The sequence below is a fragment of the Capricornis sumatraensis genome, chromosome X (genome assembly GCF_032405125.1).
Source record: "Capricornis sumatraensis isolate serow.1 chromosome X, serow.2, whole genome shotgun sequence".
Classification (NCBI taxonomy): domain Eukaryota; kingdom Metazoa; phylum Chordata; class Mammalia; order Artiodactyla; family Bovidae; genus Capricornis; species Capricornis sumatraensis.
In genome coordinates this window covers 103,825,010-103,850,179 of record NC_091092.1, presented here as the reverse complement: position 1 = coordinate 103,850,179, position 25,170 = coordinate 103,825,010, and the positions used below count along the sequence as shown (strand labels likewise).

The following is a 25,170-nucleotide window of genomic DNA, read 5'->3' as shown; positions in this document are numbered from 1 at the left end:
ACAAAGTTAAAACACAGGTTTCATACATAAACACACACTTCAGAAAATTTTAGTTTTATGTACAATTTCAAGCAACCTCAACATATTATGTTAGTTTTCAATATTTTACAGGGTACAGAAAAAAATAGCTCAAAGTCTTCTTTAAATAAGAGCATAAAATGTTTAAACATATAAACAATCCGGTTTTGATGCGTGAAAACTAATTTCACAGCTTTTAAATTAGGATATAAAAGTTTCATACAATTAGTTGTTGTGTGTGGATATGGTTTGAATGTATATTACATACTACTGGATCACATCCAATAGCACTGACCTGGCCCGAGCAGGTACACTGTAAACAAAACATAAAGTTACGATATCGCCAAGTGCCTTCCCCGAATACAACCCCCCAAACCAACCACACAGTTCTGACCACACTCTCAACAGTTACGGCCTTTGTCGTGGGAGCTTTACATGAAATTAAGTCAAAGTGTGGAGCTCCTTTTCCTTGTTTTTTTTTTTTCTCCTTAAAAAAGAAAAGAAACAAATGTTCTGAGTAAAAACAAACATATCCCAAAGCATGTGTGCACTGAAAAGTAAAGAAACATTTTTAACAACTGCATAAAAACTGACTTAAAAGTTTAAAAAGAAAAAAACTTATTTCTGAGTCCTTCCAACTGGAGTCATGTCTCTTATATAAAGAAGAGATATTTTCATATGTAATAGTGTCCCTTCTTTACAGAAATAGTCGTATTATGACACATATGCACAAGGATAAACACTATGACACACTGTACACGGCGGGCCCTGGCGAGCTCACCAGCAGTCGTCTGAACCCATGTCGCTGGGGTGGAGCCACTCCACGGATGAGCCCAGCAGAGTCTGAAGCTCGTTTGTGAACTCCACCAGATCTAAGAGCTCCTTGCTCTCGGGGTTGAAGGCTTCTAGGTCTTTGGAGCAAGAGAACAAAAGGCTTGCTGACACTTGCCGGTAGAACTCAGCCTCCGCAATGGTGACAATTTCCACATTTGGGAAATTGCAGCGAAATATGCGGGAGGACATTTTCAATTTCTTGAGCACGTCTGAAAGCAATAGCCAGTTCCGAGGCCTGCACCAGAGAAAGGACAGTGGTTTGAGTTTCTCATAAAATTAAAAGCTCTCCCAACTATGAACTACCGGTCTCCCAGTGGTAACAAGGGCCAGTTACTTCTGCTTTGATTACTTCGCTCACTCCACTTCTCACTAAGATCTAACTTCTAGCAGGGAACTCTGGACCCATGTGCATGTATTAAGAAACTACCTAGGACGGATCAGCCAATTTAGACGTAAGTGGGAGCAGCACCCATGAATGAGCCTTGTCACAGGCCGCCCCGGCACCTCTAGAACTGATGGACACATCCCAGGCAAAGGCTTGGTCCCTCAGCTCCAGCTACAACTCAGGTCACCCTGTCCAAACGAGTCTCCACCCACCCATCCCCCCCGGTTCTAGTCACAAGGGAAAACTAGTCTGTTTGCGAACCCAAGGCAGATGGCAAACACCTCTGTGATCTCTCCTCTCTTCCGACCCTCATGGAGAGAGCATGAGAAACAGGCAAGGTCGCCTGTCTTTCCTTTCCTTTCTCATACCTCCAACCTGCCACTCAATGTTGCTGGGAGTGAGGCTTTCTCAAAGGAAGGGGGTACAACCTTTCCCTGCTGTCCCCTGCCACGCTTTATGAGCTCTATTCCTAAGAGACCGTCAGCACGAGGACAGACGGACAGACACGTTCCCAGGCTCACAGTCCAAGGAGGATGCTACTCCTTAAGCAAGGGGTCAACACACAGCAGAGCAATGTCTCCTGACGTGTTCACTCTGGAGGATTGGGTGCAGGGCCACAGTGGCCTGACTAATGGGGGCAAAACTCGATCTGACCCAGTCTGAGGATACAGAAGATCCCGGGTGCCACATACGGCTTTACCTAATCTCACACAAGGAGAGGCTACATTAGTGTTGTCCAGTGGACCTTGGGTGCCTTGGACAGCCCCTACAGTGGTCCTTTGTGGGGGACTCCCAAGGAGGATCCTTTCCCCAAGACTGTGGTGACTGAAATTGTGAGCAATTCTAGCCAGTGGCTCTTGTGTCCTTTGGGCTCTGGGGTGTATTCCGATGAGGGCAGTTTGCTGGGATCCCCCACTCCACCCCACCCCTTTCCTGGCAAAGTTCTACTGCAGTATGTGAAGTTGGTGGACACTTGGTGAGGAGTTCACTCACCCCCCACCCCCCGACCCTCATCTGCTGCTTCTCAACATTACGCTGGGCATGCTCACCCTTGAGCGACGGATACTTGGACATTATAACACGGCAAGAGGGGGCTTTCTGAGAATTCGAATTCGAACACGTCGCTGCAGGTGTCGTTATCATCGTCCTCGTCCTCTGGTCCTGGGGGGTTTGCTAAAACGTCATAACCACTTTCATCATCTGGTTCTAAGGGAGGGCAAATGAGAGAGAGGAGGGGATCAGTTAAGCCAGAGCAAGATTCTAGCTGTTCTCCAAACAGAAAGTCTTTCCCAAGCCAGCCCTGCTCATGGCACCCTCCCCAAGCCTTCATCCACACTAGAGAGAAAAGTTCTCTTAACTCCTGCACGTCTTCCCCACCCAACTGAAACGAACAAGGCTGCTCACCACACACAGAGCTGCCATAGAAATCCCAAGAGGCATTGCTGCTGCTGTTGCTGCTGCTGTTGCAGTTGCTGCTGCTGTTGCAGTTGCTGTTGCTGCTGTCATCATCATCGCGACCCTGCAGGTCGTTTAAATAATCTGGAGAGACAGAGGGAAACAAGGTTAACACCTGCTGGCTGGAGGCAAATGCTGGTGGAGGTGGGGAGAATCTCACGCTGGGGCTGGCAGGTTTATCTCCAGACAAGTCCCTCTGCACACGCCTCCAGGTATCGAACTATAAGCTGCATATGCATCTACCTGCCTTCCCAAGTGACAGTCCGCCTCACCGCCCCTGCCTGCCAAACAAAAGCTAGGCCTGGCCAGCTCAGAATTTCCCAGCCGTCCCATGCAACACTCAAGTATGTATCTGTTTGACAGACTAATGTTCCGCCAACTTTCCCAGTTAAGTGTAAAATGAGGTGGGGTGGGGGTGGGGGGAACCTGGCCCATCTAGATGCCTGAACCAGACGATTTTGTGATCTCTGTCATACCTGTTAAGAACTTTTCCATAAGTTCGCTGTGGGTCATTTTCATGATGGTTCTACCTGAGTACGTAGCCAGGGTGGGGTCAGCACCATAGGAAAGGAGCAAGCGGACAATTTCCAAGTGGTCATTCTCGACGGCATCGTGGAGAGGCCTAAGAGAGGCGTGGGGGATTGATTATACCTGTGGACATGATGTTTGCCTCTAACGACACAAAGGCAAAATGGACTGTGTGGTCAAGCCGCTGTTTCACCAAGGAGGGGAGTGTACAGTCACTGCCATTCCACATGGGGAAACTGAGGCACTGTGACTGGCCCACTGTCAAATGATGAATCACTCTATTATTATTTCTACACTTAACCTTTTATAGGACAGATGAAGAAACTATCTCAGGCCTAATTCTCGAATGCAAATCTCTCTTAATCCACTTAGCCTGAGGAGGATCTCAGGCCATGATGAAAACTTTCCCAATGAACTTAAATAGTGACAGACTGTAAGAAGATAACTTATGAGGGGAAAAAAATATCCCAGTATCATGGAAGCCAACATGACAAGCAATTATTTATACCATTAAAAAAAAAAAAAAAAAGATTGCCATTTCTAAAAGAAACTAGGGGCAAAGTAGAACCTCTCCTGAAACCAACTTGGAGATCAATGATCAACCCTCTGGCTCAGAAGCAGTCGGCAGGCAGGGTGAGTTCTCAGGAGGGTCCAGAGTCCTTCCTGTGTCTACTGGGATTGGAAACACAGCCCACAGTCCCATCTGGAAAGAATGCTTTTTGGAAACCATGAACCACCAAATACATTTTAGTTTTGCTCATTTTATGACTGTCAGGAAAGCCCTAGTGCCCCGCCTCCTAGTAGCATCCCAGGCACAATCCAGAAGATGCTTGGGCTGACTCAGACCTGGGCCTCTGGCCAATAAGCCAAGGTCAAGGACAGAGTGGGGGCCAGGGTGTGGGTGACCACTGCAGATCCTCTGAAGCCACTGGCCCCTGGCCCTGTCTGTATTCCAGGGACTTTCAATGCATGTGTACTTTAAATATGGTGATTGAACAGATGCTGGTAAAGAGTCTGGGGCCCTAAAAGGCAACACCCCTGATTATCCATGCAGGTGCAACATTTTCAGAGATTTCTGTCCATGAGAGCATCACTAAGTTTACATAGACCTATGTAAATTTGCCAGAAAGATGTCTGATTCCATCAGTGTGCTTACATGGTATTCACACTCCATCTTTCCTCCTGGGGTTCCCCACCACTCACCTGGTCCCATCCTGGGCACTGCAGTTGACATCAGCGCCATATTCAAGGAGGTGTCGTACAATATTGAGCCATCCCCTTGCACAAGCTTCATGCAGGGCACAGTAACCCGCATTGTCTCGATGGTTCACATCACAAATCTTATTCTCCAGGCAGTACAAGACCACTTCCTGTGGGAAGAAGGTAGGGGATGCCATCAGACCACCACAGTGAACCTTCTAAGGGTGGCCTTTCCATAGCTTGGCAGTGCCCACTTTCAAAGGCATACATCCTTGGATCTAACAGCTCACTGAAGTGTGGTGGGTGTCCTGGTGAGGGGGCAAAAGCTTGTGGGAAGGGCTTGGAGATGCAGATAGCGTTGTCTAGAGCTCTGCTGCCCCAGTGGCCTGGCCTAGGGCAAGCTGCCCTTGAACTTCTCCCAAGCTTCCACAAGGCTGCTGAGAGGATGTATTCAGAGAGCCATGAAACCCCTCAGCCCAGGGGCTGGCATGGCCCATACAGAGGTGCGACAGCTGCTAACATCTTAGATGACACAAGGCCAAGTATAGACCATTCTCCCTTGACTGGTCTGTTCTGTCAGTGGCAATAGCTGACAACACATGCACACATGTTTAAGCATTGATGACTGATGCTTAAAGAGAGCTGAAATCCGCTGAAGAACATCCCTCAGGTTAGAGAACGAAGGACAGACACCTAGGTCAGCCACATCCTCACGCCCCCAGTGAAGACCCCAAATCAGAACCTGGGCCTCAAATGCTATTTGTATGTTCAATAGCATCAAACAGAAGCTTTCTCTATCCATCCACAAGGAATGACACAAAATGCTCCAAATAACCCCACCCTCTATTATGCCTCATTCCCCCCGACAACCTACACATTTCAAGAAGCAAACAAAACAAGTCTACCCTTCCCCCTTCCCCGAAGGTGTTCTGTGTTAAGAGTGTGTGTTAGAATCACTGTTATTAATCTTACTTCTTTGGCGTGTTAAAGTATTAATATGAACCCCTCCCAGTTAGCAGAGCGGTAATTTATTCAATGTTTTATTACCTTGATTAAGAAAGTTTTCAAACACATCGAAAGCATTTGCCACCAGAAAACATGTTATACTTGTTTTCTTCCAAGTCATGCCCAGCAGAGAGCCAGGTTCTGAGAGCCAGGGGTAGGCAGAGTGTGCAGGCAGCCCAATGCACAGTCCACTTGGTAAAGGGGGATGGGACAGGGTCAGAGCAGATCTCCTTATGACAACTCTTAACTAACTCATCTGTGTAACCTATAACAGGGTCCATTCTAGCCACCCGTAGATGTGAGATGGGTTCTATAAAACCTTTTAGGACCTTCGGAGGACATGCCAATCAAAGGTGAGGCCACTCACTTGTGAGTGAACTTGCAAGTTCCATTTGCTTAGTCCATGAACCTAATGGGGCATGCTGGTAAACCTGGCCATCAGTGAGGTCAATGTGGCAGCTCCCTTCCAAAACAAGGGGAGGAAGGGAAAAGGCCCATGAAGGTGTTTCTTCATTCACATCCCAACCTGCCAGAAAGCCCACAATCCTCTGAGCTCCCGGGCCACCTATCCTGAGCCCTGGTATCCAGGATACTGCATGAAGCTGCTGCTCCCTTAGCAGGCCCTCAGTAGCCAGACTCAAGTGGACGGCTGCAAGCTAATGGAGCTGCGTGGCCCAGTCAGGGAGAGGCCCCGTCACGTGGCTCCAGATCAGGTCTGAACGCCACCAACTGTTGTGTACAGATCAGTTACCCCAAGTCCTGGTGGCCTGCCTGGGTCCTACCAACTGGGGATTTATTTGCTCTGACAATCATGACCTTCACCTGGAAACCTTCATTGCTACCAGGGCCAATTCAAGGGGACCTAGAAATGAAAGACCGTCAAAGTTGACGGGTAAGTCAAATCTCTGTTCCTGGAGGACATCAGCAAAGGCAGCAGGAGCCCCACAGCCCAGTCTGACCTAACGCAACCGTGCTGATGCTGCTATTTACACAGTGCTTCTTGTTGCCCCAGATAAGGACGTCTTCCACCATCCCACGGGAACCCAGGAGATGTCAGGAAAGGAAGGTAGTACTATCCTCATTGAACACTTAAGAGAAATTGAGGCCCAGAGAAATTAAACCCCAAGTTCAATTAACATGAAGTACTAGACCTGTAATTCAAGTCTTTGGTAGCTGGTTGGCTGGCAAGATTCAAAAGGCCCAAGGGATGCAATCTATCCATGATGAACATCCCACAGGCCATCTCTATTGGGGTCAGTGGGCTAACCACACTCTCCTAGCTGGGAGGGAGCTGGTCTCTAAACGGATGGCAACCACTGTTACCAACAGAGAGAAAGGTGATGAGGTCAAGTAAGTCTGTCTGCCCAACACATCTCTTGGTTTATTTTCTCTGCTAGAAATGGGAGTGTTTGAAGGGCAGCCCACCCATTTCCAAACAAAATCGAACTGTTTTTGTTGGACAACTCTCTGTTAAGTGGCTATAGCTATAAGCTGAACGCCATTAACCGCAAAATGTAACCATACAGGCCATAAACCCGACATTGTTAATTAATTAAATGCCTCATTAACTTTTTTAAAAACATGATTTATTCAATTCATAGAAAATTTAACCATTACCACTAAGCGCACACGCATGGGGTTGCACGTTGGGATTTTAGCCTAAGCAGCAGAAGCCTTTTTCTGGAGAAAGAAAGGTTTGAGGTCTCTGGCCATGCAAGTAATCTATTGAAAGCAGATCTGAAGCCAGAGTGTGTCTCCAGAACCAGATCATTATGACATAAAGCTCAGATTGCCTTTACTGCAACATGGTATAAGCAGAAAATCACCAACAATGAATGGTAAAGACAAAACTTCAGGAAAACCCTCCCCAAGTGTGTTCAAAGCACACCCTTATTTGGTTAAGTAAACTATCCTTCAATGTTAAAAGGTTTAAATTGTCAAATCTCCCAACTGGGCCATCATCCCAACATTTAAAATTCTGCCTAGAGAAATCCCAGAAAGTTGGATAAAAAAGTTGAAAGCATTCATCTACAAGTCACAATGATCAGTATCAAAACTGGTGATAATCAGTGTATAACCTACATGTTGAAATGTACATTTGAAGAAAACCAAGTCTGACCACAAACATTCCCATGGCCTCCTGTACAATCGAAGGCCAGGTAGGGTAAAAAAAAGTATGGATCAAGTGCCCCTTGGTCCAGACCTCAGAGTCACCAAACAAAAATGGAAACTTTCTTAAAAGACCAACAAGGGTCTCTTGAAGTCTCTGGTCCCAAAGGGAGACTGGTGGAAATGATGCCAAGCAGGCTTCCTACCCTACCCCCCATACCAGGAGTATATGTTCTCAACCACAACTAGTACTCAGCAAATACTTGGCACATGGGGCCTAGCTTAGCACCATGTGCAACAGCCACTCTGTCCACCTAGGTGCTGTTGTTCTCTGCTCTTGGGAAAACCACTTGGGTGCTCCTTGGACTTCATCTTAAAGTAACTGTGTGAACCACCACCAGAAAGTTCTCTCTAGCTAATGAATGGAGAGATCGCCAAAAGACATGTAGATATAAACAGCAGCACATTCAAGCCTTGAACTAAGCACAGGTGCTTCCAACGTCCCACCAACAGTCATGCCTTGGGGGGCTGAGGTGGACATATCTCAAAGGGCTTAGGGCATTGTGGACAAGGGGACAGGGGTTCCACAGAGCTGGCTGGGGGTGTGGGAGCTGGGGGTGGGGGAGCCAGGGTTCCCGGCCCGCATGGGTCCTGCCACCCCAGTGCTAGTCCACACCTCCACGCGCTCAGCCTGCTGAGCCACATTTTACTATGACCATTCAACTCCCAGAGGGCTGATGCCAGCTTGAAAAAATGCCTCTGCCCTGTGGGCTATTACATCACAATTGCAGCTGACAAGTGCGGTGGGGGAGGCGCACAGGGCAGAAGGAGTCATCTATCTCACAGAGGTTCTAAACTGTAAAAAGGGCAATTCCAATGTGAGCCAGTCTTGGTGAGGAGCGTGGTGGGGGAGGGTGGGCTGTGGAGCCAGACTGTAGATTGCCAGTATCAGTTAACCCCTGAGGCTCAGTCTCCTCATCTGGAAGTGGGCTAGTCGTAGCTACTGCCACATCAAGATGCCTCCCTTACAAGGGTGAAGGGAGTTACAGCGGATCACACAGGCTTAGAAAGATATCAGTTATCTTTCTATCTATATTGCCCTGGCAGTAGAGGTTATGGTTGTCGTCAGCTGTGCTGGGTTTGGGTTGGGATACAGCGGTGTGGACCAGGACTTTTGGATAAGGATCAAACCCCCTCTCCCATCAGCCCTGGGCTCCAGTACCCTGTCAAAGAGACCCCTCAGGTCTGCCCCATCACCACCCCTATTCTGAACAAACATTTCCTGCTGTTACCCCACGGTGGGGGCGGGGGTGCGGCGGGGGCGGGGGCGGAGGCATCACTGCCTCCAAACAGTGCAGCAGCCAAAAGCAGAGTTAATAACTTCTCTCCCCCTTGCTAATCAGAATCCAAAAGGGCTCATTAAAATTCCCCTAGTCGCCAAGCCCTGGGTTAGGTCAGATTTTATATCAGAGATAAGTGAGCCAGACTGGAAGATGCTGAAGCAGCCTACTTGCCTGAACACGAAGTAAACATCAGAGAGGCTTTTCTTTTCACACCGCAACTGAACAAGCCACCAAAGAGCCTGCAGCGTGAGCCGGGGCTAACGCAAACATCCCGTTGGAACACCCAGCCCAGCCCCCCACGTGGAGGAGAGTTGGGCTCTGAGGTTCCAGCCCCCGCCCCTGCCAATGGGGCCCCCACCCCCGGAGCAGCGGCCGGTATCCAGCGCACCCACGAGGATGCTCACCTCGTAGCCCAGCCGGGCAGCCCGCTGCAGGAGCGTCTCGCCTGCATTCTTATTGACAATAAGCCTCCGCGCTTCTGGTGGCATCGGGCGGGACTGGGTGGCCTCTGGCGGAGAACTTGAGGGGGGCAGCTGTGACGTGTGCGCAACTGGTAGCAGTTGCTGCAGACGGTCCAGGGGCTTCTGGTCTTGCTTGGCCGGTGACAGATCATAGTCAGAACTGGGGTCAGGCCGTTTTCGGAACCTCCGGACGGTCACCTACCAAGAAAGTGGGCAGCGCACACATTGTGGGATGTCCTTCCGCCATAGCGCTTTCCCCCACCTCTTTTGTGTGGGGATGGGGGTGGGGGAAGAAGGGGTTGGGTTTTCTTTAGCCCCACCGGGGAACTTTAGCACCACCCAGGAGACAGGCCCCCTAGGACAGGGCAGTGACATTTTGGGGGAAGGTGTTCAGGAAAAGGAAACCTTTGTCCCCAGAAGCGGAGAAGCGGGCAGGCAGGATGCGCTGGTACGACCCAGGGGGGAGTGCCGGGGGCAAGAGGTACCTTGCCATCGGCACTCTCCACGTAGTAGTCCCCTGGCAGCGGCAAGCTCCGCCTGGGCTCCTGCGGGATCAAATGCTTGGTTTTGCACAGTCGCTTCCCGGATGGTTTCTCGCTGTTGTCGGGGTATCTCTGCAGCAGGGAGGCAGCCTGGCAATCCTCCTCTTCGTCCGTGCACAGCACATCTGTCTTCTGGCTTTCTTTAATTTTCTGCTGTTTGGCAGGCAGCCTCGAGCCTGCCGTACAGCTTGGCTGACTCTGCTTTCTGCCGGTTAAATTGGTGGATGAAAAGCTCCTCATGGGCGGAGAGCCGGAGAACACAGGCAAACCTAAATCGGGGGGGGGGGGGGGGGGGGGGTCGGGCGAGCGGGAGGCAGGGGGTGGGGAAAGAAAAAGCAGGCGTTACACGGTGCGGAAAGAAAAGCCCATTGTTACCTCTGATCACTGGAGCGGCTTCAGTTTTTAAAGATATACCAATTATGTTTTCAAAGCATTAATATTTTAATTATCCCACATTCAAATGCCAAATGGCAAGTTGTTTCAAAGGGCCCGGACGAGGGGGGCAGAATCCAGCCCTTCCGGCTCTCCAGCCCCCACCCATAGGGGGCCTTGGGTGTTTGGGACATGGAAACTGGGGACTGCCTGAGCCTGGAATGAGGGTTCACCCAGGGCTTCCCTTCCTTGCCCAGCCATGAGCCGGGTGAGGTGCAGCCCAGGAAATGGAGCTCCCTCCTCACGGTATATTCCAGAAGGAAGCGTGGAGGCTGAAAGGACCTCATGGAGTAACTCCCCACCTGCCACATGCTACTCTGTCAACTTAGATGGAGCTCAGGTGCCCTCCAGGGCCCTTTCCCACAGAGGGCAGGTGACCCATCCTCCAAGATCCCCCCCCCCAAAACCCCGTGCATACCTTGTTCACTGTCACTGGATTTGAGGGACTCTTCCGACCAGGTTCTGTTGCCTTTGGCTTCTGCCCTTTTCCTGCCAGGTTTCTCTTCGGAGACGTTATTGCCCTGGGCGGCAACCTCAGGCTGAGCTGCCTGGGTCACTTCCTTCCTGCCCTGCCGCCCAGGTTTGCTCTCTGCTGCCGACACCTGCTGCTCCCACCGTTCTCTAAGGTGCAGCAAGTGGCGTTGCTTTTTGGGATGGAGCCCTGTTAATTCAATGCACACCTTCAGGTTGGTCAGCTCACTATAATGTGGCTCTTCTAAGTGGTTAGAGGAACTGTTTGTCATTTCCCTCTCAGGCCAGTCATCTAATGGAGAAATAACTACAAATTAATCAAAAAGCCCCCTGGGGCGGGGAACAAACTGTCTTATACATCACTGACGGGGTGGGGGAGGGGAGGGGAGGGGTGTGGTCACTGTGGAACCAAGTCTCGGGAGGGGGTAGCCTATTTGCCTTTGGTCATCTTTGGGTTCCTGTACCTGGCTTGGGACGGGGGAGGTGTGAGTGGCTTGCCCCAGGGCTCCAAGGTGGGATTGGAACCTTCCACTGCTCCACCCCCGGACTTCCCCTGAGTGCCCTGTGGAAGCCAGGCCAAGCTCACCTTTGGAGACCCGTCTTCGCTTGGCTTTCAGCAGCGGGTCCTCAGGGAGCTCTTCCACAGTGGTCTCAGTGTGGCTGCTATCCCCTGAGACCTTGTGCTTTCTGTCCACCCGGAGGGTGGGGCTGTGCGGCATGTCTGGGGTGGCCTGGTCGGCGGAGGGGTCGCTCACCGGCTGCCGGTCCAGGAAGTATTTCTCCGGGGAAACATCTTTGTCCTCTGGGGCTTCAAAGGGGTCGTGTTTGCTTCCGGCACTATAATCGCCTGCGGGTGGGTGGGTGGGGAGAACAGGGGAGGAAGGAACAAAGGTCACCGGGCGGGCAGGGGAGCAGATGGGATTCCTACGCGGCGCATCCCTACGCCGCGGCTCCCTACGCCCGAGGTAATCTGCTACCAACAGACCCTCCTTTGGAGACTGGGGTTCTCCTGTGCTGGAAGCACAAGACCCTCGGAAAGACCATGTCCCAAAGGAAGGACAGCTGAAGATACTCTGCCCAGAAAATGAGGGGTGTGGGACACTCACTACTGCTCTTCTCCATGTCCATAGTTGAGGTCGGAGAAAGTCAAGATGAGGCATCAGTTCACTCTTCTAAGCACAGGAGAGAACTGCCTGCCTGCCACCTCCCAGTTAGTCAACTTTGATGGCACTCAGGTCCCCTCCTAGACCTTTACCAACTGCGGGTGGGTGAGCCCGCAGCAAGCTTAAGCCAGGGCGGAGCTACCAGTCGCTATAGAAACAGCTGCTGAGGTCATAAAAGGATGATGTAATAAAGAGACCAAATGTCCCCCAAATGCCACAGGCACAGGGACAAAACCAATGTTCACTCCGGTCAGCAGGGGCAAGGGTGAAGAGGGCAGGGCAAGAATGGTGGGAGGCTGGGAGACCAAGGGAGGAGGAAGCCTGGCAAAGCCAAAGGCAAGGCTTCCTGTTGTGTGTACAAAGATGAAAGGCAGTTTCAAAGAACTCAACCAGATCACTACAAGTCCCTGTGTCCTCTTTCCACAACCATTGCAGGGAAAGCATTTCACTCCCACCCACAGGGGGGGCGGGGCACTCCTCCACGTTCCCAAGACAAGACTCCACCCCCTTCACTAGGGGCTAAACCGCTCACACCCCAGCCCTGCTTGCTTCGGCTCCCTCCACTCAACCTAGCACCACTTGGGGCTTTTCTTCCAATCACCCCAGCCTCACATCACTCCTCACTTTTGCTCCAGCCAAAGAACAGTTTGATTGCGTTGCTGATCGTAGTTTTTCCTAGCACACAAATAATTCCATAATGATTGCTGTGATGTTAAGGTGTTCCCCTAAGATGACCCTGACCATCACGGGGTGGGGGGGGCGGCGCGGGGGGCGGGGAGGATGTATGACTTTTGTATTTCCGTTAACACCCAAGCTAAGCGCCTTGAGCACATCTTTCTAAATGAAATCATAGACACACTCTGCATGTTCCCATATATCACATTTCTGCCCAGCTGGCTAGCCCCCTAATCAACCTCTCCTGTGGGGGCATTCCCAGCATTTAATGGCAGTCAGTTGTGGGGACAAATTTCACCCTGGCCTTGGCTAGCCTGGCCTATGTTCTCAATGCTGGAACCCATTGATCTTTTCTCCAAGGGCATCCCAAGGTGGGACAGATCCCCGTCTACCTTTGCCAAGGAATGGTGGAATCACCTCAACTGCTTGGGTTTCCTGTCATGGCAGCAGGAAAAATCCCAGACTCCTGGCCTGTGCTCAAGGGGGATATAGTCCAGATCACTGAGGGTCTGGGAAGAGGGTGCGCTGCAACTCTCTCTCTGGCTGCTCCGTGACCCTCTGAACCACTCTGGCAGGAACAGCGCCTCTTTACAACTCGGCCCCCTTCAGTTGTACAGTGGGAGTGTTAAAGCCTCCTCCTGTGGGTGGGCTTCAGAAACACAGGGAAAGGCTGGAAAAATTCCTTTAACCAACAGATGCCAAGATTTTCAGAGCAGCCTGAATTTCAGGCCTGAAATGTACGCTGTCTTAAGAGGTGAGCCCTCCTGGTTACACCACTGGACTTCTCTGGTTCAAACAGCCTTTCCTAAAAGCCCCATGGAAGGGGACCCATGGAGAAGTGTAACGGCTACTTTACGAACCCCCATGTCCAATTTTAAAGTTCATTCAAAGTGAGTTTCCCCCCCACCTACTTTAGCTAGGAAAGATGGTTCCAACTCGGTGGTTTGGAAGGAGAGGTAACTGGGTGATGTCAGCGAATGCCGTCAGTGTGGGGCCCTGCCCATCTGAGATGTCCCCAACCACATGAAGAAGCTGTCTACCCTCAGTGTTTCTGATTCCACTTTCACCTATTACATTTTAACCCTGTATGTGTAACAGTCTCTATCTAGGGAGGCATCTTGCTCAGGGAGAAGGTTTTCCATCTAAGTTTTCACCCTCAAGGCCAGCTACCTTGGTTAACAGTGAAATTACTTTGTATCTTTGGCTACAAAAGGCCAGTATTTCTTGCCCATAGAAAACCACTTGGGGGATCTATGATGACAGTTTCTCAGGTGTGGGCAGGCAGTGACTGTGGAAGCTCTTCCCTCTGTTCCTGGAAGAGTAAGTGCACCCCAATGAGTCAGACCCCTCCTGGGGGCTCCTCTAGGCTTCCCATCTGGTAAAAGCTGCCTGGGTGCAGAGGGTACCCCTTCACCCCCCAGGACCAGGAGTGCGTCACACACACTCGGCTAGGGAGGGCGCTCCTGCACCTGACCTTCCCAATGGTCCTTTGTCCCCAGGGACCCCATGGTATAATATCCATGGCTCCTTATCCTCGACTATTACTCAGGAAATTTCCACTGCTCAAGTCAGGGCTCACTGAAATCATCCCCCCATGCACATCGCTTAGTTGTTTTCTTCCCCATTAGGTGAGAGGATCTTTTCCCAAACAGGTCCATCCAGTCTTCCCCCAAACTTCCGAGTCTTTCAGGGCAAAGATCTCAATTCTTCTCAGTTAAGGCCCCGCAAGACCTTATGCTAGTGTGACCTTACCCAGGCCAATAATAACCCTGAAGAACCCTGAAGGACATCCACCCTGACTGGCCAAGATACCCATGGCCACCACCTATGGGGGAGAGACTCTTCTGTCACCTGGAGCCTCTCAATCACTGTTCTAACCACAGGACTACACAGGACCCAGTGGACTACCCTTGAGGGTAAAGGAGATGGAGAGATAGATACATGGGGATCCCAACCATCAGGTTTTGCCATCACTGCTACTTTTGGTCTTCCTAAAAGCGGGAAGCCATGGGCCCTTGGCCACCTAGTCTAAGCAGGTGTGAACATGGCTGTGTTGTTTGAGGTTTAACACTTGCTCCCTGCAGTGTGGTCATATGACTCACAACACATATATCCCATAATTTATCATGGTTGTGCCATAGCATCACCTCAGAGAAGGATCACCATAGCAACATTTACAAGTCACCATGGCAACAAAGCACCCTCACCATTGTTGAGCCATGCCCAGTGAGGCCTAAACAAGGTGGGAGGGTTCTGAGATGTTGGAGGGCTCCCCACAATTGAAATCCCCTTCTCTACAGCTTAAGTATAGCACCACCAGTAAAGGCTAACCTTGTTAAAACTTATACCCTCTACAGAGGGAGCCTAGGGAATCTCTGTTTCAAATTAAAGTAGTTTACAAATATGCAGATGCTCATATGGAAGGAAGTTCCCTGGGCTAAGAAGTTACATGAAGCCCCTTGACTGAGGTTTCCTCCAGTTTCTGGCCCAGCACTGCAACCGAGCAGGTCTTAGGTCTGTCCCGGCCAAGTAGTTGGCAAAGGAGACAGTCATTTCAAGTTTGAGAACAAAGGGGCTAAGGCCTCCTTGTCCCACCCCATTTTCAAATGTCACTGAGGGTTCCTAGTAATAATGAACTTCCCAGTTTGAGGAACCTCCAAACTCATTTGGTGAACTTCCAAAATAAAATTGAACTCAGCCACCCCTGCAATCATAAAGAACAGTGATCATAATAAATGAAAATCCTGGCCACTGTATTTTCAAGTTAATCCACTTTTTTTCGGAACAAGCCACTTGCAAGCCCCACCATCTTAGAAGCACTTGGTCACTCGTGGGGGAGGCTACCTCAGGAGGGGGAAGGCAGACAGAGACGTCTGGACCTCTCATGACCCCAGCCCACCCCAGCTCCCACATGCTCACTCTGCGGCTCTCAACCACACTGACACCCATTAGAAGGACCCTCTGAGCCAGCATGGGCTCAAGATATGATGGTTCAAGGACAGGAAGGCCCATTAATTTCCAGTTGAATGGACTGAACACATGCTGTGCTGTGGATTCGGAGACGGCAGTAAGGACAATGGCTCCTTTAATTAGGTGAACCTTCTCAACCGACTACAAACCACAAGTCTCCAGAAGGCAAACGGAGCTCCTCACCTTCCCCAACCCTCCTCCTGCCCTCCCATGGTGGCAGTGATTCAATGACTCACTGGATCATGTCCTGGGTGCTCCAGGAAGAGACCCACGCCCTGAGCTCGGAAGTGGTAGTGGGGGGTGGGGGGTTGGTGAGGCGGCTTTCCAAATCAACTGGGGCTCAAGCCCTGCTCCCCACCAGCCTTGTCTTGAGGCTCAGCAGGCAAGATGGGGAAGGACACATTAACTTCTCTGGGAAGAAGGCTGAAGTAAAGCTACTGAGATGTGAGGGGTAGTGGCCACCCTGGGTCTGGCCATGTTGCTGGAAAAAAGGGCAAGAAGACTCGAGGCCAGCTAACTTCCTGCTCCCTTCCTCCAGTTTCCCTCACCATCCCCCCAGAACAGGCAGACCCTGGTCCCCCTCTCCCTAGAGAAGCACCCTTCGAGACCATGCAGAACCAGCTGGTCCTGGTGTGGCTCACCCAGAATCCTGGCCCAGAGATCCATGGCTGGCAAGGATGGCTAGACAGACCCGTTCTCTGAGCAGCTGCCACCCAGACGTCGAGCCATCAGAATCGTATTGCTTCCTCTCAACTCCCTCAGCGCTGGGAGCTGAATCACCCTGTTCCCACCTACAACGTCCAAGGACCCAGACCTCCCAAATGTGCCCACCATCCCCAACCGTCCTGTCTCAGGAGGATTCTGCACCCACCCTGACCTCTATGTTCACCTCATGCCCTCATTCACCATCACTGGTGAGGTCTCTGGGGTCGGGAGTGGGCTGCAGACCCCAAGCACGCACACTGAAGAAAACAGGCAAAGACCTCCACTGGCTGCCAACATACCTCCTGAGCTCAGGAAGTTGAGAACACATCCCAAAGTCAACCCCAGTGGAGGAGCAGTGGTTGGGACAGCAGAGTGACTCAAGGCAAGCCCTAGCTTTCTCTCCAATTCTGCCTCCATAACATAAGATACCCCCTGTCTAGTGGGGTGTGATAAACACCCCCCCTTGTTTATCCCACGCCCTTGGAGTGTGCTGTCAACTCCTAATGGCTGCAAACAAACCTGCCACAGAAAATAACTATGCTCTTCTTGCTGGTGCCTTCATCAGCCCTCATCCCATTTTAGCGAAACTTCTGCTTTTGGAGGGAGAAGACGAGGACACTCCATTTCCTACTAGAGGAGACCATTGCTATGGAAGGTCTGGCTCTGGCTGCAAGTGTCATTCATTCCACTGCTACTAAAAACCCGTACCCCTACCTGCTATAAAATACTTGCTGTGCTTGAGGTCTTGCATCGCCATTCCTCTGCTCTATTGTATTACACTGTTATTAACTATGGGACCAATGCTTCTCTGGAAAAGGAGACACATCCCAGGAAACAATGTCTCATACGAGCCTCATGTATAAAACAGCCAAATCGCCCTGTTCTCACCAACATGGTACCACACACAAGCCACTGGGGTTCACTTACATCTCTCAGTGTCGTTCTGGTCGGCAATGGCCTCCTCCAGGGCGACCGACTTTGGCTTTTTGTCCTGACTTCCTTTCAACCTTTCCCAGTCAGTGGGGCTGAATTTGCACACCTCGGAGTCCTTGGTTGGGGGGTGGCCACCTTCTCGCTCTTTCATCTCCAACTCTGAGAAGCGCATCATTGCACGCTAGGAAGAGAATGGAGATGAAAAAAAAAAAAAAAAAAAAAACACAAACACCTTACCATCAAAGCTACTTCATTGGTCTTACCTTAAAGGAAAGTATTTTCCAAGAAAAGTTTGCCCAAAACCAACCACACTTTATGATACAACTGAGATACTTTAAAAGTTAATGATACAAATATGAGAGTGTCTATATGTTAAGCAGTGACACACTCTTTATTCATAAAGCCATATGTGTGTAGAGATATATGTGGTGTGTATGTATAGCCATACATACACTGTGGCATAGAGACAGACATTCTCTTTCGAAGGTAAATAAAACAAAACAGAAACACAACGCAAAGAAAGCAAAACAAAAAACACAACAGAAAAGAAAACAAATGCACAATGAATAAAGACGACCATGGCCCACAAACTTCCCTTTGTATATTTGGAAATGAAATTTAACTCAAAAAGTTTATGTAAGATTCTAGTAATAAAAATTTGAAGAACTGACCTCACAGTAAGCAGCGGGTAGACATAAAATACTGTCCTCTTGTAATCCTTCCATCTATGTAATTAAAATGGGCACTCAATGGATCATTTAGATAACTTCATCCATTTTTATAAGCATAAACCAATTTTTTTCTTAACATTGCAAAACAATTTGGCTTTATTTAGCTTTTAATTAAAAGTAAAATATCTTAAGGAAATTCCTAGACAACATCTATCATTCACTAGCAAGTTAAATACATACTCTTTCCCTTTAATCGAGGTTTTTGTTGTTGTTGTTTTTTTTTTGGTGAAAGAAAAACTGCACAAATCTCACAGACATGCGGCGGCTACATACCTCCACCAAGTATCACGTAAGGCATTCTAAGCAGTGCTGTTAGGTTTATTTGTTAACGTACAGTAAAGTAACAGCAGAGAAATCAAAGCAATTGATACGTCAATGTCATGCAGTATTTTAGACATCTTTTAAAACTTCCGTTATCAGCATTCAAGTGGAGTTTGCTTAAAATCCACAAGAATCCACTTATGTTCCCTTACTGGATACATTTCAAAAAATTATATTATCATAAACTTCATTAATCAAATCTGCCCGGTGTCCTGCTCTCTAGTACCCCCGCCCCCTTCCTCTTCGAACATTAAAAAAAATAAACAAAACAAAAAAAAACTGACAACTGGTCAGGCTCCTGCAATTTGGGTGGGGGGCTCACCTGCAATGCCCGCTGCTCCCGGCTGAGCTGACTGGAATCAGCGTACAGTTCGGTTGTGACGCACTTGAACCGGTCACCCACGTAACCAGCAGAGTTGGCGATTCTCTTTGCCAGCTTAGATGGCTTTGGTTTCAGAACTTTGCCATCAGTTGATTCTGCCTCATCGGCTCCATCTTTGGTATAAGTGGGGGTGGCATCCACACTCGGTGGGGCACCGCCCACGCAAAATGGTTTGGGTTCCTCTTGGGTTTTCCCAAAAGTGACCGCGGGACCATCGCTCCCCGGGGTCGGCTCCAGGAACGGAGTGGAGACCGGCATTGCCAGGTTCTCCTTGTTGGTTCCCGCTGGAACATTCTCCTTGCTTAAGTTGAAAACTGACTGGCCCGGGGCCTGTTTGAAAGCATAGGTGTCGTGGAAGTCATTGATGCGTCCCAGCTCGTCTCTGAGGGTGACGAAATCCCGGTGAGGCTGCAGGGCCGGCTCAGCTGGGGGTTTGCTGGGCTCAGCGCTCTGGCCAACACTCTCAGCTGTGAAGCCGGGTTTGGACGTGTTGGCTTCAGTTTTCGCGTCAGGCTCTTCCCGGAGGAGGTCTACATAGACAAGCTTGTCACTCTTGACGACGGTCTTCCCTTGATTCCAGCTAGGGCTGGGCTTGAGGTTCTTGTCTGTGGGGACTTCTGGATGTAACTTGGTGCCACTAGCTTCGAGTATCTCGGAAAACCGGTTTCGGAGGCTCGGGTCCTCGTAGCGGGCCCTCTCATGGGACCGGGACCTCCTCTCCGGTTTCTCCTCTTTAGTGATCTCGATGGGTGTGTGAGGTATCAACATGGGATGCACCATGCCCAACCCCAGCGCGTCCTGGTAGGTCACGAACTCCGGCCGGCCCGTGGGCAGCCCGTAGGGCAGTCCAGGCTTTGGGGCGAGGTGCCCAGGAAAGAGACTGCCGCTGGGCAGCAACACCGGGTGAGGGTAGACAGGGCCTTTGCCATGCAAGGAGAGGGGACTTATGGCAATGCCTTCGGGTGCTGGGTAAGGGAGGTAACTCCTGGGGTAGGGAATTGGCGGGGACCTGAACGCCTCATTTGGAGAGAGAAATATCGAGCTTGGTGGGAGGCCGTTCTCATTTGCTTTGAAGCTTGGCTCTGGGTTGCTGGCTTTGGCGCCCTTGCTGCCGGTGCTGCCGCTGTGCTTGGCAGGCGTGGTCGGGGGCTGGCCCACGTGCTGGATGACAGACGGTGTGGTGTCCACGGAGCCCCTGCCAGTCTTGCTGCCATCGGCAGTGGCGTTTGGGGCTGGAGATGCAGAGGCCGGGCGGCCAGCGCTGGACACTGAGCTGGACACATTAGTGACCACGGTGTCGGTGGCGCCCATGCGAGGACACGAAGAACTGCGCTGCTGCGGGAGGGCCCAGTCCAAGGCCTTGTTCTTCAGCGGCAGGCCTTTGCCATTGTTCTCTTCGTTAGGACTTGGCCCAGGCACCACCCAGGACGAGGGAGCCGTGCTAATGATCTCAGATCTATAGATAGCACAGCCGTTTCCTGGAGGAGATAGTGTTTCTTTCGGAATCTCACTTCCTGAGAGCACTAGGCCACTTCCAGCTCTGCTGTGAACCAGGACCGTGGGTGCCATCTTCTTCACGTGGTCAGCTTTGGAAGTGTCTACATCCACCACTTTAGAAGACAAGTCTAGTGGCTTATCGGTGACGTCTTTGGTAACCGTCTGCTTTTCCAACAGAGGAGGTGAGCTGCCATCCTTTCTCTCCTGACCCGCTGTTTTCCGAGTGTGCCCAGGAACTGGCTGGGCGCTTTCGGCTCCCTCTGGAGCCTTTGGATACTTGCTGCTGCAGAGTCTGGCCGCGGGAAACTCGCTGCTGACCGTCATGTATGGCTTTGACAGGGTGACAGAGGGTGAGGTGGAGATCCGGGCATAGTGCTTGTGGAATTCAGAATAGGTGTCTGCAGTAGGCTGGGAGGGAAGGTGGACTCGGGGTGAAGGCCGAGGCGAGGGGGGCAACAGGAGAGCTGTGTCCCCTGGCAGGCCGCTGGTGACCGCCTTGGCGGAGGGCACCCTAGGCTGTTTACTGTTCTGGATGTGGGGGTATGAGTGAGAATCGACCGGGTTCCCAGGACTGACACCCATCTTCCAGGGCAGGCTTTTGTCTGTGCAGTGGACCAGAGGCGGGATGGCTGGAGAGGCGGAAGGCGTCGAGAGCCTCATGGGGGAAGCCAGGGACGATGGGATGTGGGGACTGACGTAGTGAGGTGGCGGCAGGTAGAGAAATCGCTCCCCATTGGTGCAGACTGGCGAATATAGCGGCTGGGCCAGGCCATACGACTGCTGAGGTAGCAAGGCCTTGTACATGTTCAGGGAATACTTATTTGGCGAGTCAAGGAAAGGGTAGATGGCTGGCGTGGCCCCCTCCATGTAGGGATTGACCCAGGGCAGCCGCAGGTAACTAGCACCATTGATGTTGAGCGGGCTCTGTTTGTCACTGGCAGGCCTGTCTAAGCCCAGAGTTTCTGCCGTGGGGACAGCACTTTTTTGTATTCCTGGTGGTGTTTTGTATATAGCACTGAAGCCATTCGGGGGCTTTCCAGAGACAGCGGAGGCCTCCACCGTCTCGGGTGTATTCGGTTTGAATTGCATCTCTGGGTTTCTTTCGGAAGAAAACCCCAGACCGCCTAGAGTGGTTGTGGCAGCCTCCCGCCCTTTCTCTGAGCCCAGTCCACACAAGCTAGAATAGACGATGTTTCCGGGGACACGCAGTCCTTCCCGGATCAGGCCAGTGCGGTCCATGCTCAGCGCTGCCAGGCCATCAATCCGATGGGCCGTGGTTGCGTCCACCTTCACACAAGAAGAACACGGGTGTTACCGAGAATGTGCCTCCAAAGCAGCCCATCCCCAAAAGAAACCACAGACTAGCTCAGTAGGATATCAGCCTCAAGATCTGAGCAGAAAGGGTTAAAAAAGCAAGGCTTCACAAGGTCTGTGCCCCCCTCCCCCCTTATCCAGCATCCTCCTCTGCCTGCCTTCTCACCTTTGTCCGACTAGTATCCTGGAAGCACGTAAAATGATCCCTTTACACTTGAGGCCCCTGCATTAATTCAGTCATCTATTAACTCTGGAAAATCCACCTTCTCAGCAAAAATTCTTCGCTGCAACTGAGGTGGTACCAACTCCACTGCTCTCAGCACCGACCTTGTGGGGTACAGATTTCAGACTTACCCTCCCTGGGTCCGGTCAGGATGGGGTGGGGTGATGTTTACTGGGGCTTTCCCAGATGTGGGGAGGCATTATTTAACATAACAAAAAAAACCCAATCTTTCAGGGGGACAGCAAGGAACAGAAGACTTGAGCTGTCTCATTTCGAAATCAATAAAGAGGCCATGGGTCAAACTGCAGTTGTGTCTTTCGACTTCTTCTCCCTGGTTTCTGAAGATGGCTCTATTTCATATTTTACTGGGAAGGTAAATCCTCAGGGTCTACTTGGAGGCTAGAAATTTATCCAGCTGGGAGCGCCGGTGGGGCACATAGCTTATCAAGGAAAAGGTGGTATGGACCCCACCAGTCACCAGGGTACGAGGGCATAAATGGCAAGCGCAGCCAAGCAAGCAAGCCAGGAAGAAACTGGGTGAAGCCTTGTCCCACTGCCTAGGCTTTCTCCAGCAGCCCCCCAAAGGCCCTTTAATGGTATGCAAATGAATGCACGATTGATTACAGATCACTGATACTCAGATAGCACATCAACAGAAGCCATTAATCTCTTACCACGTTGTGGTTCAAGGGATTTTCTTCCCTTAGTTCCAGTCTGGCCTTTGAAGCGTCACCATCATTTACGGGAATTTTCCTATTTAAAAGGACATACCAACTTCGTGAAAGCATTCCTCATTTAATGTATCTTTCATAGATTACCCCGGAACAGGCCAGTTTCTAAAAACTCTATTTTCCCAACTGCCCTTAAAAAAACAAAAAAAAATCCTCCCCCATGGCCCATATTGAAAGTTATCCCCAAATGGTGATTCAATGGGACTGGGAAAAAAACCAAAGCAAGGCAAGGGAACGGGGATGCAAAATCACAAATACGTCCCTGAGTTGGGTAAGGTAGAAATTCTGCACAACTATGTCTCCTTCACGATTGTTTCTCCACACAGGCTGGGCAGGGCTATCTGGGCCCTGCAGTCCGAGCAGACCCTTATAAGCTCTACCTGAGGACAGGCGTGTGGGTACAACGGCCAAAGCCAAAGGGGCAGACCTGGAGACTAAAGTCTATGGACCAGCCATGTCAACCATTTCTGTGTTACCCAGGAAGACAGGTTCTCAAAACTTTTCCCCAAACAAAGTTAGGCACCATGTCCTAAGAAACTGGTTTCCATGGTGATAATAAAGCCATATATGACGGCCTTTATCAAAATGATGGGGGATACACACAAATATACAAATGTTAGCCACTTCAGAGGAAGAAGCCACACATCTGTGCCAGGCTGCTGCGGCTGCCCTGAGACTTGTTATCAGAGAGCATTGATAAAGAAAGTGCTTGGTGCCAACTTCCAAATCCCCAGGATAAAATCGCTGACAAATGGCAGAGCAAAGTTTCATCATTACCCCAAAGAGCAGCTTCAATTATCTACTGCTTAGCTGCCTCTACCCCACACTCCCAAATTACTGATTAGGAAGCATAACAGAGCTGTTGGGTGACTGAAACCAGGAGCCGGTGGCCTCGCCAAATAGGCGGCAGAGGATCCGGAGAAACCCTGGGCTTCCATAAAGTGAAGGGTGGCTTTTGCCCCATTTATTACTGAGCAAACTATTTGTTTTAAAAGCACATCGAATGCCGATCCACCTGGGCCCACACTCCTGACATTTAGAGTTAAAGCAGCATATAGACTGGGATTAATTCTCCTTCATAAATATGAAATAATAAATTAAGGACGAAAGAGCACTGAAAGGCCGCTTTAGGGGCTAATCTCTTAAAGGGCGGCAATGCTTCGCTGAGCCGGGTTGCCTGTTAAAACTGTAAATCAAGGGCTGCCAGCTAGGCAGGAGATCTCTCCCCACCACCCCCCTTTGGGCCCACTCTGGCTGTGAGGAGGTTAAGGGAGGCTCTGCTCAGGAGCCCCAGGGAAGGACCCACATGCTCCCCAGGCCTCAGCCAGACCCACGCATTCACCTGTCGTCACTGATCCCACACATGCGGACCCTCTCGCTGTTCATCCAGCTGTGAACGTTCCCATACAGGGGGGTTGCTGAAAGCATGTCGTCTTCTTGGATGGCAGCTTTTCTTCAAGCGTCTAGTCTGTTTAACAACAACAACAAAAATCCCAGGAGGTTGAATAAAAAAGAGCCAAACAGGGAATGAGAGAAACCCCCTTTCTAGGCAAATTCATACGGAGTGTGGAATGCACACTCGGGAAGGTAGAGCCTGCTTGGATGTTCTACAGACAGCTGGGAGTGAAGTATGCCTGACCCAGGGGTTCGAGGAAGGGGATGTAACTTCCCTGGCAGGAGGCGCCGGGGATGTGGAGGGCCCAGCACCTTGGGGCCCCATCAGTCAAGGTACTGCATACGGCACCCTACACCTGCCATTCTCCCTTCCCCTTTCCCAGCCTTTGGAGAACACACTTGCATAGAAAGCAGCTGGTGGGGGATCCCGCGGAGCCCCACACTGATTCTTCTTGGGGCTGAAAGGATGGCGGAGAGGGGGTTGGAGGTGGTAGGAGCGGAATAAAAGGCACAGCAGTCCAGTGCGGCAGCCCAAACTACGACTCATTTCCAGGGCTGTGCTGTGCACGACTTACAGGTGGAGGGTTAAAGTGTCAGTGGGCTGGCAAGCCACCCCACCCAAGCCCTAGATTAGATTAAGCCCCAAACCCGGGTGGTTTTGCCTGGGTGGTTTGGCCTGGGAACTGCAAAGGGAGGTGGCTGAGTAATTCAATGACGCCTGCTCGCTGGGGACAAAAATCATTAGCGAGCGCAGAAGTCTTAGCAGCCCGGGCTGTTGGGCTCCGGCTTCGAGCCGCTAGCACTGGGGGAGCGGGCAAAAGCCACCCATTTCCCATCCACTGGGAAGGAGGGAGGGGGAGGCGGCACCTTCCCCCCTCCTTACCTTCTCTGCTCACCACCCCCACCCACATCACATTCTAGTTTGCTGCATGAGTGAAGGGTCAGGACAAGCTGCATTTTATTAACAGGATTATCACGGCGCGTGATTTATCCTCGTGCAGGATTTTAATTGCTCTTTGGAGGTTGAGCCGTTTCTTTTGACTGCGCTTCAGCCCATATCCTGCTGTTAAATGCTGGGTTAATAAGTAGGGGAGCCTTTAATGCCTGGGACCGATGGCCCTCGGCAATTCCCCCAGCTCGCACGCTGCCTTGTCCAGGCACCCCCCAGCCACAGCCTCTGTACACCGGGACCCAAACCTGAGTGTGAAATCCCTGGTGTGCAGCTCATGGGGGAACTTTTCTTTCTCCTCCCTCACACCCACCCACAGTTTCCGAAAGCCCAAATGTTCCCTAAGTCGACACATTTCCTTTGTTAGCAGGAAAAAATATGCAAATGATTGCTTTTAC

General features: G+C 50.8%; 1 protein-coding gene across 3 annotated transcripts; it reads right to left on the bottom strand.

The window, feature by feature from the left end:
• BCOR (BCL6 corepressor) lies at nt 1-23,856 on the bottom strand. Of its 3 annotated transcripts, none has more exons than XM_068962360.1 (14): nt 23,771-23,856; nt 22,372-22,450; nt 18,604-21,447; nt 17,901-17,954; nt 17,224-17,410; nt 11,370-11,630; nt 10,731-11,075; nt 9,824-10,149; nt 9,282-9,536; nt 4,424-4,590; nt 3,169-3,314; nt 2,642-2,776; nt 2,287-2,443; nt 1-1,087 (listed from the first exon to the last, which is right to left on the bottom strand). In XM_068962360.1, the coding sequence occupies exons 1-14, from the start codon at nt 23,854-23,856 to the stop codon at nt 796-798; spliced, it is 5,334 nt and encodes a 1,777-aa protein (XP_068818461.1). In that variant the 3' UTR covers nt 1-795. The 3 variants fall into 3 exon arrangements, with proteins under 3 accessions (XP_068818461.1, XP_068818462.1, XP_068818463.1); XM_068962361.1 differs by having other exon boundaries at nt 10,731-10,973; XM_068962362.1 differs by lacking the exon at nt 17,901-17,954 and having other exon boundaries at nt 10,731-10,973.
• Between the last annotated feature and the right edge of the window lie 1,314 nt (nt 23,857-25,170).